The 18,679-nt window shown below is 35.5% G+C and overlaps 1 protein-coding gene across 1 annotated transcript in view; it reads right to left on the bottom strand.

Annotated features, from left to right (window-relative positions):
• The window catches only part of LOC123561023 (uncharacterized), an 83,221-nt gene extending 65,555 nt beyond the window's left edge, over positions 1 to 17,666 (bottom strand). The window contains exon 1 of the mRNA XM_053552288.1: positions 17,591 to 17,666. Within this exon, the coding sequence (XP_053408263.1) occupies positions 17,591 to 17,651 (61 nt within the window). The 5' untranslated portion in view covers positions 17,652 to 17,666. The remainder of the gene's footprint in view (positions 1 to 17,590) is intronic.
• Positions 17,667 to 18,679: the final 1,013 nt, after the last annotated feature.

Raw genomic sequence — 18,679 nt, 5'->3', positions numbered from 1 at the left:
AAGAATTAGATGTGTAAAAAAAGATGATTTACTACCTATAATTCCATTTGAAAATTATGTTTTTCATGTACATAAAATCAATACTTGATTAAAACTTAAAGAAACCTTGTAAATACAATTATTTCCTATTTAGAAATCTTGGAAAAACAGGTTTATTTGAAGGCTAGATTGAATATATAAGGGCATACTAACTAAAATGTAGCGGCCATTTTTAAAGATGTCTGCTACACCGATGGACGAAAAAAAAATTACCAATGGAATTCTTAAAAAGTATCACATAAGCTTTCATAAATACATAACTTTTCAAAATGTAGGGAAAAAATTCACAGGATTACAAATTCGCCGCAGACATCTCATACAAGCTATATAGCTACTTATAAATGTGGTTTTCCACTTTTAGCCTAAAAATCCCGTGATTCACACCTTCACATCATTAGTTATTTATTGGAGAAGTATATCAAGACCTCTCCATAGTGTTGGCTTTCAAACTAGTAGAATATATATATTTACTGCTCTTTGTTCGCAGTATTCAAAGATATGCATATGAATTGAATCACGTTAAAATGTATTTCGTTCAATGTTTAACTGACGGGTTCGTTTGCCCCATTCGGAAGTTCTGCCGGAATAAGAAGAGTTCTTCCGAGCTTCGATAGCCGGAGATGTTAATCACGTGATCAAAACAAGGCGGCAATTCGACATATAAACCTTACAAACTGAGTAATAAACTAGAACAAATAAAATGTTTAGAATTTCCTTTTCAAATAGCACATTAACAATAAAAATATCTGTAAAAATACATTTAAAAAAGAATGATATATTTTTTCACTTCCGGCAGACGTCCGTTCGATTGGGATTTTCTTCTAAGCTTTTCTAAAACTTCTCGGAAGCTATTCTCTCTGGCCCAAACGAAACGGGCAGTTGACAAACAAGCCTGTTAGGTGAGGTTCTCGCAAAAATGGTAAGATGCTAATTTGGCAGCTTTCACCAGGGCCAAGTTCAGTGTACAATTATTGCATTGGTAGTTTTGAACATTTTTAAATGAAATTCAGTACCTTGGAAATGCTTGGGCCTACAGTCCTCGGATTGGCGGACGTTGATCATAATCTGAAGATGACTTATTGATTTTGAGGTCATTAGGTCATGGTCACAGTGACTATGACCCCTGATAGGTCACAGTGACCTGCAACAGGGAAACTGCTTTTCGTCTATAGCACAACCTATCATATAACCAGAGACATAGTTAACAATAACAATTGTCTCTGATATAACTTTAAAAGGAGCAACACTGGACCTCTCCTAGGTGTTTTTTTTTAAAAGAAGCCTACTTGTATTTATATAGTTTCGGATCTCCACTACAAATTGCTAGCCTCTAGGTTACGGCTGGGGATTTTTTTATTTATAGTAGTTAGTCATGTATTATTTTTGTTTTGGTCATAGAAATTAAGTATTTCTGCGGGATTTTATGTCTACATGTATAATTTGGAAATGTGGTGGGAGTTACATGAAATTATTTTATTACTGAAACAAATTTTCATAGTACGTTTTCGTATAACCGTTGATGCGTTTCCTTTAACATTAATATTGTTTTAGCAATAAAACATAGAATGGTTTATAGTTAAGTGAATTAAAAAAAAAATACAGTCGAGTTGCATAGATTTTTTTCTTATAAGTAAAGCTCATCGTAAGAAATCAATGGAGAATTGTTTTCCCACGAGTGGCGCTCAGCCCATGGAACAGAATTATTAATATATTTGTTAAAATTTGAAAATGTTATCCCAAGAGAGGCGCTCAGCCTGGGAGATTGTAATTTTATAACTTTGCAGAATGTGTACTAAGCGAATTTTGTACTACAAGAACAACCCACGAAATATCAGCAGTTATATAACCATTCTACGAAGTAAATCAATTCGTTTGCAAATATTTTTAATGTTCGGGGTTTGGAAAGAGTTCCATAACGTACTACAAGACAATCAAAGTCTCGTTGCTTCGGCAATAGATTTATATCGTCTCGTCTTGGAAAGTAAATGCGAATACACTAGAAAATGCTACAACAGTATAATAAGTGGATTTCTTGGACTAGACAGATGCACATAGATAAGATATATCCAGCTGTTGATTTTTGTGTTATATTGTATATCGTTTCTTTGATTCACTTCCGTCACTGATCAAACATTTTTGCTATGAAGTGGATACATGATCTTTCGGAATCCACAAAGGATACCGATTTGTATCATTTAAGATCGTTAGTGCTTGTTGTACTGATATTTGCCGGAATTGTCAGAATTTGCTAAGAAATTTGAAGATTTCCGATATTTCTTCTGAAGATGAATATGTCGAAGTAAACAATAAAAAGAGTTATCTTTTTGTAAAAGCAAGAACAGTTACGTGTTTTGAAATGCTAAAGATCTGTCCTATAAAAGATCAGAGAACAAATGACAGATGTAGGCTTAAATGCAGATGATTATGAGACTCATAGTGTAAGGTGGTGGCGCCACAGTCGGTGCCATGTAAAAGAGAAATTAAGCATTTCCTCGAACTTGGGTTTGTGAAAGACTATCCGAAAAGTAGGTAGTAATATATGGTGGATTGATTAAATTTTTAGATAAATATTTGAACTGTACTTACTTATTTCTGTAAAATTATTTCACTACATTTCCCAGCTAGCTTCTATAATGAAAGAAAATATCACGTTTTATATCTTGCACTCAAGAAACATATAAAATTAATCTATTTAATAAATAATTAAGGCCTTTGAATGGTTTATCGTCTAATTTACCACGGTTCTGAGTACAGATGCGTAGAAATTGAACCACGAAGGCGTTAGGCCGAGTGGTTAAATACTGTTCGAAGTATCTGAACGATGAACCGTGGTAATTTAAACGATAAATCACAGGAAGGCCTTGATTGGTTTCATTCTGACATGCTCATTGACATATTTTATTAAATATTTTGCTGGACTTCATTTACCAAAGGGGTAATGTATCAGACGTCATGTGGCAATTTGACCGCGTCAACCGTTGATTTCTTCTTTGTTTAACTGGAAATCCAATCGAGCCATGTTAGAATGAAAAGTTTTTTTTGCTAAATTAAAAACTCAGCAGTGTTTAAATGACGTTATAAGCAGACTAATATGACTGCCTCCATGATCAGCCATTTTCTTTTTTCCAACTGCCATATCTTTTTCAATAGTGGTCCGATTTTAAAAATTCTTTCAGCGTTATGGAGGGCTCCAAGAAGGCTTTCATATATATATTTATTATCGGTATAAAGATGTATGCTTGGAGGTTATTAATAATCTATGCTTGAGCGAAACGAATTAGAGCATAAAAAGTTAACATATTGTCAGAGACATACTTGACCCTTTACGATACTCTGGTTTGTATTTTGCCCTATCACCAAGGAGCTAAAGAAATTGTCTCACGCATTCATTTTAGATCTACATAAAAATGTCCAGGATTTCTCAGGATTAGTATAAATACATGACTTAATACTTGACCAGTACTCCCCTGACACCAAATTACAAAAAAAAAAATAGTCTTACTTGTCTCTCTGACTAGCTTGATCATGTGAACAGATTGCTGCTGAGGGTAAATTTCACTTGAAATGTTATAACAGGATATTTAATACAAAAGTATCAGAAGAATAAAGAATCCCTTATAGGTGACATCATTCATGAATTGAGAATTGCTTTATCAAGAGGGGGCAGCTTTGGGATTAATTATTGTTGGTTTAACCCGTACCCTGTTTAATTTCTATAATGAACATGCCCATCTTTCAATTTGGACAGTACCATTAACTGTTGAAAGGGGTACTTACCAAAAGAATGGCGAAAAGTGTAGATCATGATCAGACTGCACGGATATGCAGGTTGATCATGATATACACTGGTCACAAAGGCAGAACCAGTCGTGTCCAGCATGCTAAGGGTTAATGTCTACTGATCACTAGAAATAACGTTGCATTGAAAGTCCGAAAGTGTTATAAACTATGCGGTTTTTCAAATTAAAGGAAGTACATATAAAAGTTTTAGACTCTAAGATATTTAGACTGCTAGTAAACCTAAATAATGCCACCTTGAATAGGTTGACGAAGATATGCAGTTATTGGTATGCAAGGTTGCAAGCTTGCGCTGTCATAACAAGGTTGCAAGAGACTCGCAATGGTCTTTTTGTCCACACTCATACAAGTGTGCGTAAGCTTGCAAGATTGAACAAGCTTGCAATCTTGATGGGATTGTGCAAACTTCCAGGATCGCAATTAAGATCCGCAAGTGTGCGTAACCTTACTAGCTTGCAAGATTTTACATAGGTTGCATGAAGCGCGTGAGACCACTAGCTGAATTAGTTTGCGCAAGCTTAAATAATGGTTGTGATGGTTCCAGTCGCAATCTTGCTGCACGCTGAAACAAGTTTGCGGCACACTTATTAAGATTGCAGCTTCAATCTTTCTGCGGCTTTAATTAATTAAGCTTGCCATTTTGGTTGGGATGGCACTTTGCAAGTAGATATACAAAAAAATTAATTTATTCGAATTATTTTATATACTAGCAGATTAAATATAGGTTCCCTTTTGTCAAAGAAGGTGAGTCCAAGAAACCCCAGCCGAATGAAACAAGCCTCTTAAATGAGTCAAACATCTTGGAGTTGCTTGAAGACCTTGGCAAAAGACTAGTTTTTCCAGAGATTGTACACACAAATCTGTACTGTGGTCACAATCTCCTAAGCGGCTGATACTGAAGGAATTAACTGTGCCCTGGAAAGAGAGGACTGAAGAGGCACATGAGAGGAAAAGGGCAAAGTACCATGACCTGGCAGATAGGGATGTACTATACTGGGATGGAAAACTTGGATTTTTCCAGTGGAGGTAGGATGTAGAGGGTTTCCTGCCCAATCAGTTTGGATGATGCTCGGATCCTTGGACATTAAAGGCAGAGCAACGAAGTCAGCAGTCTAGGCTCTTGGATAGACAGCGGAAAAGGCACCCAGTTGGCTCTGCTTACGTCGAAACGAAAAGGCATGGCAGCCATCACAGACAAGCACTGACTGATCACCACTGCTGCCCCGCCATTCTTAGAGTGTTCCGGGATAAGGGGCGAAACACTCAGTGAGGAATGGGGACTGGCTGATGATGTCTGTGATAAGCAGTACAGATACGGTATATAACCAAAGGCAATGTTTCTATTACTCAATAACAATGTTCATTTTAATGATTATTTAAATCCATTTGGAGTCTCAAATAGACCGTCTTTGGTTAAAATAGCTATATAAGAACAGAAAAAATATGCTGGAACTTTTAATGGTTTACTACATATAACAAATGAACGCAATGTACTAAACATTTTCGACAAACTTTTTCTAATACTTCAAAGGTAAAGTATGTCCATATTCAATGGACAGGACGTGAAGTGGTTGCACACTTGCTTTTAGCGCGCGAAATGGTTGCAAACTTACAAACTGGCGGATATTTTCTGAAATCATCGCGTGCTCGCTTGTTTTTTTTTTATCAGGTAAGTGGGTTTCTATGGTATTTTGAACTCTACGGGTATGTGTATGCACCAGTTCTATGTCTACGTCACACTCGGTTTCGCGTTGCAGCGTCGTAGATTTCAAATTCTCGAAGTTATTAAAGTTATAAAATGGTCATGTTCAAGTTTTGATATTTCAATGGCGTCGTTTCATGCCGTTTTTTACATTCTAATGATCAAACTAGCCAGTTTTGGGGTCCTTAAACGAGACAAAACAAATAATTGTGAAGAATTCTATAAACGTTTGATACTGCATTTTTAGGGATAGTGCTATACCCGAATAAATCTTGTTCAAGCTCTTTTTTGTTGCAAACTTGTACTTCAAGCAATTTCTGACGCATTTTTTTTTTTCTGAAAAAAAAAATAATGTCCAACTCTCTAAGACCTCGTGGTACATTTTTTACCTGTTTAGAGTTGTACATTTTTACAGCATCAAACGGCCCTTTGATATTTTAATATAACTGTTGATAAAAAAAAACATATCATGTTTTTTATGAAACTTGGTAGGATTAGGTTTAGTGTCCCTACATAATTTTACATATTCCCTGTTTATACATTCAGCTGTCTAGATTGCATGCTTAGATAAAACTAAACTTTCGGAGACACTGTCTCGGTACATTTTGTCTTTGGGATCTTGTCCAGCTACATACACTATATATACAGACAAAGACTTTAACATGCAGTTGTTTTCTTTCAGATCTTTTCAAAACTGTGTAAGTCATCAATATTTCAAGGCTGTATCTTAAAAAACAAGAAAGTAGGTCAGTAGGTCAAGGTCACAATCACTTGGGGTCATCAGGTAATTATAATTAAATAGTCTTGGAAATAGAATCAGATAATTTTTAAGTATTTTTCCTATATAACTCACATAATAACTAAGTGACTCCAGGGCCTCTTTTAACCCCAGGGGCAAAATTTGAACAATTTTGGTAGAGGACTACTAGACAATGCATCATACCAAATATCAAAAGCCTAAGTCGTATGGTTTCTGACAAGAAGATTTTTAAAGCTTTTTCCTATATAAGTCTATATAAAACTTGGGTCCCCAGGGCAGGGCCTCTTTTCACCCCAGAGGTACAATTTGAACAATTGTGGTTGAGGACCATAAGACAATGCTACAAACCAAATATCAAAGGTCTAAGAGTTGTGGTTTCAGATAAGAAGATTTTTAAACTTTTTTTCCTATATAAGTCTATGTAAAACTTGCGACCCCCGGGGTGGGGCCATATTTGACCCTAGGGGGATAATTTGAACAATCTTGGTAGAGGACCACTAGATGATGCTACATACCAAATATCAAAGCCCTAGGCCATGTGGTTTTGTACAAGAAGATTTTCAAAGTTTTCCCTATATAACTCTATATAAACCATGTGACCCCCGGGGCGGGGCGATATTTAACCCTAAGGAGATAATTTGAACAATCTTGGTAGAAGACCACTAGATGATGCTACACACCAAATATCAAAGCCCTAGGCCCTGTGGTTTTGTAAAAGAAGATTTTCAAAGTTTTCCCTATATAACACTATATAAACCATTTGACCCCCAGGGCGGGACCATATTTGACCCTAGGGGGATAATTTGAACAGTCTTGGTAGAGGACCACTAGATGATGCTACATACCAAATATCAAAGCCCTAGGCCATGTGGTTTTGTACAAGAAGATTTTCAAAGTTTTCCCTATATAACTCTATATAAACCATGTGATCCCCGGGGTGGGGGCCATAATTGACCCTAGGGGGATAATTTGAACAATCTTGGTTGAGGACCACTAGATGATGCTACATATCAAATATCAAAGCCCTAGGCCATGTGGTTTTGTACAAGAAGATTTTCAAAGTTTTCCCTATATAACTCTATATAAACCATGTGACCCCCGGGGCGTAGCCATATTTGACCCTTGGGGGATAATTTGAACAATTTTGGTTGAGGACCACTAGATGATGCTACACACCAGATATCAAAGCCCTAGGCCATGTGGTTTTGGACAAGAAGATTTTTAAAGTTTTTCCTTTCGGTTGCCATGGCAACCAGAGTTCTGCATGGAATTCAATTCTTTGAACAATTTTGAAAGGGGGGCACCCAAGGATCATTCCTGTGAAGCTTGGGGTAATTCTGCCCAGTGGTTTTCAAGAAGAAGATTTTTTTAGGAAATGTTGACGGACGGACGACGCACGACGGACGCCGGACATTGAGCGGTCACAATAGCTCACCATGAGCCTTTGGCTCAGGTGAGCTAACAAAAACAAACTAAAAAACTATATTTTAAACGAATTAAATTAATTTATTCCAGTTGTTTTAGATATAAGTATACAACTGTTTGGAGAAAAAACAACAGCTTTTATGAACACATCATGATCTTCGAAGTTTGTTGTTTCATGTGACGACAAATGACGTTGAAGCCCAAACCGTGAACGGAATTTCTTTTCGCAAATATCACATTCCAGAGGAGAATTCACATCGCTGTTTCAGTCTTGCATTTTTGCTTGAAAAGTGAACAAGGAAAATACAATACTGTAGATTTCAGACCTATTGAAATTAAAACACAAGTTTGCTATATATATTAGTTCGATTATAATATTTCTTTCATGTAGAATATTTTTAACAAATGTTCTGTCAATTATAAATACAGGGTCAACGGAAATGGGAACTTAGAATTGGGACTAAGAATCGAGTCGAGAACTCGTCAGATTGCACGGTTTGCATGGACAAGATACACACAAGGCTAATGCACACCATAGCAAAACATCTTCTATATTATTTCACTGATCTTCCAAAATCACAAAAAGCTAAAAATAAGTCTCTGTTTTGTGCCCAAACGTCGTTATACGTGATTAGAAATAGAATAATAAAATTCCGCGCTCTGCTGCAACCTTTTTGAGAAAATTCCATGATTTGCCTCTTCAACCAGTTGCGCAATAAACATTCACCGAGAGTTGAACATTATTTTTTTCCAGAAAAAGTTTACGTCACAAATTGCTTGAAGTACACATTTGCAACAAAAAAGAGCTTGAACAAGATTTGTTAGGATAAAGCATTATCCCTAAAACATGCAGAACCAAACGTTTAAGGAATTCTTCACAATTAGTTGTTTTGTCTCGTTTAATGGTCCCAAAACAGGCTAGTTTGATCATTAGAATGTAAAATCAAAGCACTAAAAGTGCTGAATGCGGCGGGCTTAAATAGAAGACATGAAACATAATAGAAGATTATATTTAAAAATTTCTCTTTCTCAAAAGAGTGAGATTTTGAATTTTAATTATAAATTTGCATCTAGAATATACACATATCATTCAATACATATTTTTCTAAGCGAATCACATTTGTACCACGTGACTGCCAATATATTACTGTATTGGATCCATTATATATTTAACAAATAATCAAGGCTTTCGCGTTGTTTATCGTCTACTTTATCACGGTTCAGAGTTCAGATGCGTAGGAATTGAACCACGAGGGCGTTAGCCCGAGTGGTTAAATACTGAAGCATCTGAACGATGAACCGTGGTAAATTAGACGATAAATCACAAGAAGGCCTTGATTGTTTTCATTCTGACATGCACGTTGATATATTTCAATAAATATTATGCTGGAATTCATTTACGCGAGGAGTAATGCATCGGACGTCAGGCGGCTACATGACGTCATAATTGACGTCATAATGCTCTCTTACCGGTCCGCGCGTCAACTGTTGTTTATCGCAGGATATACAGCGTTTGATTTTCTTCTTTGTTTAACTGGAAATCAATTCGAGCCATGTTAGAATCCATATTTGACTAGACAAAATTTTTATTCTAATCTGCATGTTAGCAAAACGATAAAAGCCATTGACCGATGAAAGTGTCCGCATGAATATCAACTTAATGCAATGTTACATGCGTCTAAAAGATGAGTTCATGTCTGTTTGATTGTCATTTTCCTTTTTTACCGGGAATAAAAGGCATAGAATAACAAGAAAATAATGGTAAACCCAATGGATTCTCACCAAAATAAGATTATTGCATATTAAAAGAAATAAGAGGACCATGGTGGCCCTATATCACTCACCAGAGTTGATCTGGCCTACTGACCTAGTTTTTAATCTCACATAACCCAGATTCAAACTTGACCTAGAAATCATCAAGACAAACATTTTGACCAAGTTTCATGATGTTTGGGTTACAACTGTGGCCTCTACAGTATTAACAAGACAGACATTCTGACCAAGTTTCATAAAGATCGGGTTACAACTGTGGCCTCTAGAGTTTTAACAAGCTTTCCTTTGATTTAACCGGGTGACCTAGTTTTTAAATCTACATGACCAAGATTCGAACTTGACCTAGAGGTCATCAAGACAAACATGCTGACCAATTCTTATGAGTTTCAAACTTAAACTATGGAGGTTAATAAGATTGTCCTTTGATCTGGCCTGCTGACCTATTTTTTGATCCTAATTGACCCAGTTTCATACTTGACCTAGAGATCATCTATACAAACATTCTGACCAAGATTCATAAAGGTTGGGTTACAACTGTGGCCTCTAGAGTGTTAACAAGCTTTTCCTTTGATCTGACCGGATGACCTAGTTTTTGATCCCACATGACCCAGATTTGAACTTGATCTAAAAGACATCAAGACAAACATTTTAAGCAATTCTCATGAGTTTCCAACTTAAACTGTGGGCTCTTGAGTGTTTACAAGATTTTCCTTTGATCTGGCCTACTGACCTAGTTTTTGACCATACATGACCCAGTTTCGAACCTGACCAAGAGATCTTCAAGACAAACTTTCTGACAAAGTTTCATAAAGATTGGTCACAGATGTGGCCTCTAGAGTGTTAACAAGGCAAATGTTGACGGATGACGCATGTCGCATGACAAACGCAGCCGGACAATGACTGGTCACAACAGATTATCTTGAGCACTTCGCGCTCTGGTGAGCTAAAAAGTGGAATCCGCTGACTGGGCACATATAGTTTTAAAAAACACTCACGTTGAATTAATAAAATATTAAAACCTCACTGGAATATTATCCCACCATAACATGAAGATACATGAGGGCCATGAAGGACCTGTATCGCTCACCTGACCTATTGACCTAAAGATCATCAAGATTAACATTCTGACCAAGTTTTCATTAAGATATGGTCATAAATGTGGTCTCTAAAGTGTTAACTAGCTTTTCCTTTGATTTGACCCGGTGACCTAGTTTTTGACCCCACATGACCCAGATTCGAACTAGACCTAAAGATTGTCAAGATTAACATTCTGACCAAGTTTCATGCAGTCATAAATGTGGCATCTAGAGTATTAATATGCTTTTCCTTTGATTTGACCTAGTTTTTGACCCCACCTGACCCAGATTTGAACTTGACCAATAGATCATCAAGATCAACATTCTGACAAAGTTTCATTAAGATATGGTCATAAATGTGGCCTCTACAGTGTTAACAAGCTTTTCCTTTGATTTGACCTGGTGATCTGGTTTTTGATCCCAGATGACTCAATTTCGAACTCGTCCAAGATTTTATTGAGGGTATCATTCTGACTAAGTTTCATTAAGATTGGGCCAAAATTGTGACCTCTAGAGTGTTAAAATGCTTTTCCTTGATTGACTGACTTTTTGACCAAGACCCAATCAAATCGTCCAGTTATTTTGAGGTATTCGACTAAGTTTCATAGATTGGCAATGTGACCTTAGTGTTAAAGCTTCCTATGATTTGACTGGACCAGTTGACCCATAACCAAATTGAACTCCTCCAAGACTTTATTGATGGTAACATTCTGACCAAGTTTCACTAAGATTGGGCCAAAATTGTGACCTCTAGAGTGTTAACAAGCTTTATCTTAGATACCTGATGACCTAGTTGTCCAAGATTTTATTGAGGGTAACAGTCTGACAAAATTTCATTAAGAGGGCCAAAATTGTGACCTCTAGAGTGTTAACAGTCAAATTGTTGACAACGGACGACTGACAGACGGACGGACGATGACAGACACAGGGCGATCACAAAAGCCCACCTTTGAGCACTTCGTGCTCAGATGAGCTAAAAATGCGCACCACCTTTTGTTGCCAAGAAATATCCTGACTAGAATGGCGCTATAGTTCATTAAAGTTGAACAATCAAAGGGCAGTAACTCAGAGATAATCATTCGACCAAAACATGAAGATAATATGCAACTTCCGATGAAGTTTCTATGGATTTCAGCCACTCAGGACAAAAAAGTGGTACTATAGTGTACTAAAGTTGAATTATCAAAGGGCAGTAACTCAGTGAATCATCTGACTGGAACGTGCATTTCCTCTTGGCAGTGAAGCTTCCTATGAAGCTACTATAAATTCCAGCCAGTGGTTGCTGAGGAATACTCTGGACAAGAAATGGTACTATAGTAAACTAAGTTGAATTACCAAAGGGCAATAAGTCAGTGAAAAATCATCTGACTGGAAGTTGGAACATCAAGAAATATGCACATTTCCTCTTCGGAGTAAATCTTCCGATAAAAGATTGATGAATTCCAGGAAATGGAACTTTTGTATACTATGTTATGTAATCAAAGGACAATAACTTTGAAAAATCATCCGACCAGAATATGAAGATAATATGCGCATCTGATATAGCAATAATAACAAACAAGAGATTTAAAGAAACAAAACTTTTTAGTTGATGAAAAATGCCTGAAATAAAACACTTGAGACACCAGGTCTGTGTGTACAAGTGACCGAGTCTAGCCGTGGCAATACACAAGTCCTATACCGGTGAGAAATTTTTTTACTTGACTTTCAATAGTGGCTTTGACCTATGGCCGACAACAATGGGTCATGTGCGCGACAAATAGCATAATCATGGGGAACATTTCTGTGTAGTACTAAAAAAATCCTTTAATGCAATTAATGTAGCAGAAACAAATTTTTACTTGACCTTGAACAGTGACCTTGACCTTTAACCGACAAGCATAGATCAAGCATTGACACACTGTCTCATCATGGGGAACATTTTCGTGTAGCAATAGATAATCCATCAGCAGAAACAATTTTTTCTTGACCTTCAATAGTAACACTGACCTTTGACCTATAAGCATAAGTCAAGTACATGCATATCTACTTATTGCACTCTAATAGGCTCTATTTACATACCAAGTTTTATGAACCTAGCTAGAATACTTTTTGAGTTATTGCAGGAGCCAGATTTGCAGACGGACAGACAGATGGGGTGGACGTCATTCCTATAATCCACTCCGGTGTTCCACCTGTAGGGGACTATAAAAACCTACTGTTCTATTTATCGTCTGATTTAATATCATTTTTTTAAAAATAAAATTTCCCACCAACTAGAGTAACTAGCAGCTGGTATCCAGGTATGTGTTACTCCTATAAGTAAGCTTAGTATAACATGCTCAATATTACCTTTAAACTTCATTTTTTACGATATTTTAAGTTTTTTGTTTTTCATCACGTTATGTCTTATGAATCATAGTACATGTTCATTTAGCAAAACGGAAATGCACAACTTCACACAATAAATACATTAAGGTCTAGAGGTCCGGGCTAAGGGTGTAACGATATATCGAAAATTACTGTATCACGAGACATTATATATATATATAGTCTGGCGATACGAGTATCGTATCATAGGTCTGTTTTATGATACAGTGAAAAGTAGAGATCGACATTGAATGAAAACTTCCATACAATCACTGTTGAAGATAGCAACTAAACAAATGTGTCATTTATTACAGTTTCTTTAACTTTAAAGCAAAATTTCAAGTACTTTCCAAGAGAAGGAACATTAATTTTTTTTTAATTTTGTCACATGATATGTATTGTATGTGAGACTAAGCATATCGTTACACCCCTAGTCCGGGCATCAATATACAACATGTACATGTACTACTAATTTATTATGTACTGTATTACTGTGTATAAGGTAATTGCTGGTAAAAGTTATGATTTCTTGTCATAAAGAAGAATGTTTTGGGACAGCGTGATAACATAAATCTGACTGCCGCTGTCCCGTCACGTCCAAACTTAAGAAATCCCCAATGAAATCCGTTGTGAGTGTTTTCTGGTACATGTACAATGTATTTGTAATGATTACATCTCTGATAATGAATTTATGTCGACATTAAAGCATAAAATTGCATCACTGACATTTTTTTAATGTATATGTGTTTTCTTTCTGCAAGTTAGTGTCGTTCGCGTCCGCTGCGTATTGAAACAGGTGTCAGGGTAAATATCTCCTCGCACCTGTTTACATTATATTATATAGATTTATGTCTGTTATTTAAAATTATTAGTTAAATTCAACATGAATATATTGATGTTTAATGTATTGGAGCAGTAAGTCTGACCAGTATATAAGACATTTTTTAAATTTTTTAATGTCTTCGTTTTCCGAACATTAAAATGCTGATACGGGTAAGGCTTAGAGGGATAAAAAAATATCATATCATAAAATAAGTCATCACAATAAACCAAATGAGTATATTAAGCCTAGCCTAAAGTTGCCTTCATTTAATATTTTTTTATCTTATAATCATAATTACATGCATGTTGCTCTCACTCGAAGGTCTGAGGAATATTGAATAGAAAATTTTTACAGCAATTAACGACTGTCACCGTTATTTAAACCAATTCAACAATTCATGAGCACAATCCATGTCTTAAATACTAAAGAAAACATTGTTTATTATTTTATTTTTAATCCATCTGTCCAGAGATAAATGGAACTTGTCTAGATGTCTGGTACTGGAGTCTTGACCCCTAAACATTGCCTAAAAACAAAGCTCTAAACCTATAAGAATAAACAGACCCGCAACTTGAAAGGCACATAGAGATAATTTCGCAAACATCACGTGGGAACTGAATGAGATCTCGTTTTACCGAAGTATGAAATTTTTTACCAGACAACAGAAGGATAAAAATTTGTCATGAAAAACTTTCTATTAGATTGTCATGATTGTTTGTTTATAATGGTAATGGTGTTTTTTTAATGTTGACTATATATATATATATTATATTGTTGTTAGTATTTTTACACAGGGAAGGAAGGAATAAATTATGATTGGAAGTCTGGAAATTCAGAATGGGTCTTTTGAAAATTGGACCAGATTAGGTCAGCCGTTACCAGTGTATGAAACAGAAAGCAGAAGGATAAAAAATTGTTTCGTGAAAAACTTTCTATTTTAAGATCGTTTGTTTATAATGTTAATGGTGTTTTTTTTTAATGTTGTTAGTACTTTCTACAAGATAACAGGGAAGAAATGAATTTATAATTGGAAGTCTGAGAAATCAACAGTGCTCGTTTGAAAATTGGACCCGATTCGGTTTATTATGTAACGGCCGTACATGTATCACAAGTTTTAAATTAATAAGCGTCTATCGATTTGATTATGAGTGATCAAGTCAGCATTAACCCTTCAAGAAGATAACACCTGTTATCGCGGGGATACGTGCCTGCGCGAGATTATCTCCAATTGCGATTCTGTATATTTATGGTTATTCTTCTTTGCTAAAAATCAATACACCCTACAAATTATTAACCTTCATAAAATAGCTCTGACAAAAAATCCCAAACATCATGAAATAAAAGCAGAAAAATCAAGGGCTAACATTGTGTTTTGTGCCCGCCTTCTGTCAATCTGTGTCCTGCTGAACATGAATGACGTAGAAATCTTCTTTTAATTTGATGCCAAACTTGTGAAGTATCCGAAGTTCTGCTAGTTAGTAGTACTAGTTGCAATTTGGAATACCCATTCTTACCAAGCAAACGTAAGGCCCGATTTAAATCTATACACAAGCCATAACGCTGCTTGATAGAAAAATAGATAACCTTTTCCTCAATAACATTCCATTCCAAATGCAATATTCCTTGATTTGAGACTTTTTTAAACAGTTAAAGTGCAGAAATCTATAATGCTACCCTATCGATGAGTCATTTTCCGCTTCTTCGAAAGTTTCCGTTATAAAAACTATTTTGTGGTAATTGCAAATACGGCAGGCATACGCTATACATTAGTGACACGTTGACACGGTCTCACGTTCCTATAAAAAACTCGTTTTATAAAAAAATCACCGCATAAACAGATATGTCCTTTAGAAATTGTTGTTGTTGTTTCATTCACAAAAACAAGATGGCGTCATAAACAACAATAATTAAAGAAGTCCGGTAATACCTATTAAAACAAAAAATATCATTCGCCTAGATTTTCTTCTTTATTCTTATTAAAATGCACGTAGAAGGATAATATACAAACTTCATCAAATGCATTTTTACGGTGTAATAACAATGAAAATGTGGACTATTTTGTCACAGTGTGTTGTTTGGTTTTGTCCAATGACATTCCGCGAAGTCAAATAGTTCTGTATTTGAACTAGTTTGACGGGTTTATTACTGTATAAAACAGGTTTACCATACAAGATATAAATACTTTAAAAATCATCACACAGTTAACACGAACCCTTCTTCTCATTAAACTATCCGTTTTACAAGAATTATTACGCTTCAATTTGATGTGTTATTCGGATTGTCTCCAATTTTCGATCTTCCGCGCGATGACACACTTTGAAACTGTGAGTGTTAACTAAGCGGCAGAGGCCGCAAGCGGCCCGCAGCAAAAACGGCAAGAAACGACGCCATTCAAATATCAAAACATTGACATTACCATTTTATAACTTCAATAACTTCGATAATTCGAAATCTACGACGCTGCAACGCAAAACCGTGTGTGACGTAGACATAGAACTGGTGCATGCACATACTCATAGCGTTCAAAATACCATACAAACCCACTTACCTGATAAAAAAAAACAAGCGAACGCGCGATGATTTCAGAAAATATCCGCCATTTTGTAAGTTTGCAACCATTTCGCTCGCTTAAGGTAGTTCTGCACGTTTGATAAACCGGAAGTGATGGCGTAACGTCATTTATCCGGAAAACATAGAATAAAGCCTGGATTCGGCGTACGGAAATGAAAATCAGTGTATGAAATAAAGGCAACCTGTGAATAAATTTATTAAATTGTAACAGTCTCTATCTTTCTAAAGTTAAACTATGATATTAAAACATCTGACACGTTAAATAATTAAAAATAATGTCTTAAAATTAGCTTCAAATAGGCGGTTCACTTTAATCATGGCCAAATATCTCAGAAATAAGCACACGGACCTATACATTTTATTTCACTATATTATGGGCCATATGTTTATTTACGACTGTGAGAAGTTTCATTAAAATCTACATTGTGGAAAATTTTCTATTCGCGAAAATGTTATGAAAGTTGCTATTTTCCCATAGACTCCCATTATGAAAACTTGCGCGAGGTCCGAAATTTTCAAATCAGTCTAGCAAAAAATCAAGCACACGACCCTATCCTTTTTATTTGCTGAATTTTCTAGGTATATTCTGAAGTTTTGAAAAAACAGAGTTTAATCAAATTCTACATTGTAGAAAACATTTCGATCCAAACGTGCAGAACTACCTTAAACCAAGTGTGCAAACACGTCACGTCCTGCCCCTTGATATTGGTACTTCGCTAATTAATATGTATATTTGAATGCCTGTTACCCACCTTACTTAAAATAGCCAACCTTACTATCATGGAGATTTTATAGTGTAAAAGCAATATATTTTTGATTTAAGCACCACATATCTAAACTTTCAATCTATTTTAAGAAAAGCCTTGTAAGGGTCTCAATTTCTAAAATAATTCATGAAATGGACATGGCGTTTCATTACAAAAAAATTAATCTATAACAGAAACACATTTCATTAAATAATGATAAAAATGGAATATCCTTTTTACTGTGAATTAAGTAAAGAAAAATATTTCATGCAGTATATTATAGGTATTTCACATATATCCTGTCTAAAAACTACCATAATGTAAAGAAACTTTGGACAATACGTGTTTCCACGCTTAGTATGAAATGAAATATCTAAAGGATTAGTTAATGTATCATTAAAAAATTAACATCAGCTGGTAATATTGAACCGCAAAATAACAAATAATTAAATAAAAATAATAATTAAATAATAATAATATCATTATTAAAATGAAAATAATATACAGATAAAAATACATATAAAATACCTGTAAATACACTAAAATATCCAAGCACTACCGCAACAGAGATATCGAGCAACATTTTCATTGTTAAATGAATTTTGCCAACAGACGAGTAAAAAATTAAAGTTAAAACGTCTATCAATTCTCACGCTTTATTAGCACTGGCACGCGTACCTGTACCCCTGAACTGTCTGCAGCCAAGGAACGATTTTACTTGCCGATTACGTAAAAAAAAAAATGCAAACATAAGCAGATTTTGAATGAGTGCAAATGAACTTAAACATGATACTCCATCAAAGAGGGAGGTCAGGAAATGTTAACGAAACAGCTCGCTATTCAGGGGAAGGTTTAATTTATCCAACCGGGATTTTCGTCCGGAAATCGTGGCAGAGTTTTTAAACATACATCAGAAAAGTACACAGACAGTATTTCAACGCTGTACCCTTTTTAACACCTGTCGTTAAAGCTCGTGTTTACCACTCACCTTTAAGTAATTCCGCCAATGTGACCCAGACCCTAAGAACTTCAAGAAGGTGCAACGCTATGATTATTGTTTTAAAGGTTTTCTTCTTGTTTTACGGTCTAGAAGCTTCATACGTACCTTTCTTAATATAATTTCGACTCCAAGAATACAACAGAAGTTAAGAAAATGCCAAGTATACAGTACAGTACAGTACAACACAGCTGAGCATGATGCATGCATATTGAGAAATATTAAATGCCGTATTGCACTGTGCAGTTCTATACAGTGCAGTGCGTGTTATTGCACCAAAACACATACTGCATGACTCGGCAGATCTGTGCTCCGTTGTTCTCATTCATTCGCACTCGTTGACATTCGTAATATGTATACTGAGAGATCGTCTTATGGAAAATGAAATAAATTTATGATTGTAATAACAAATTAAAAACTTCTAGAATTTAAAAAATGATAAAAGTGTATTGTGCAGCCTTTGTCCTGGGCACATATTCACCATCTTAAAGTCTGAAACACGGACTTAGGAACCGCAAATATTCATTTTGCCATCACTTCTTTAATAGCTAATTTATTCTGATAAAAATTTTAGTTAAATTTCTGTAGCTACAAACCAAACACTCATACAAAGTTTTATC

Source organism: Mercenaria mercenaria, chromosome 10 (assembly GCF_021730395.1).
Source record: "Mercenaria mercenaria strain notata chromosome 10, MADL_Memer_1, whole genome shotgun sequence".
Classification (NCBI taxonomy): domain Eukaryota; kingdom Metazoa; phylum Mollusca; class Bivalvia; order Venerida; family Veneridae; genus Mercenaria; species Mercenaria mercenaria.
Note: the sequence above shows the minus strand (reverse complement) of the source record. Positions and strands in the feature narration are given on the sequence as shown.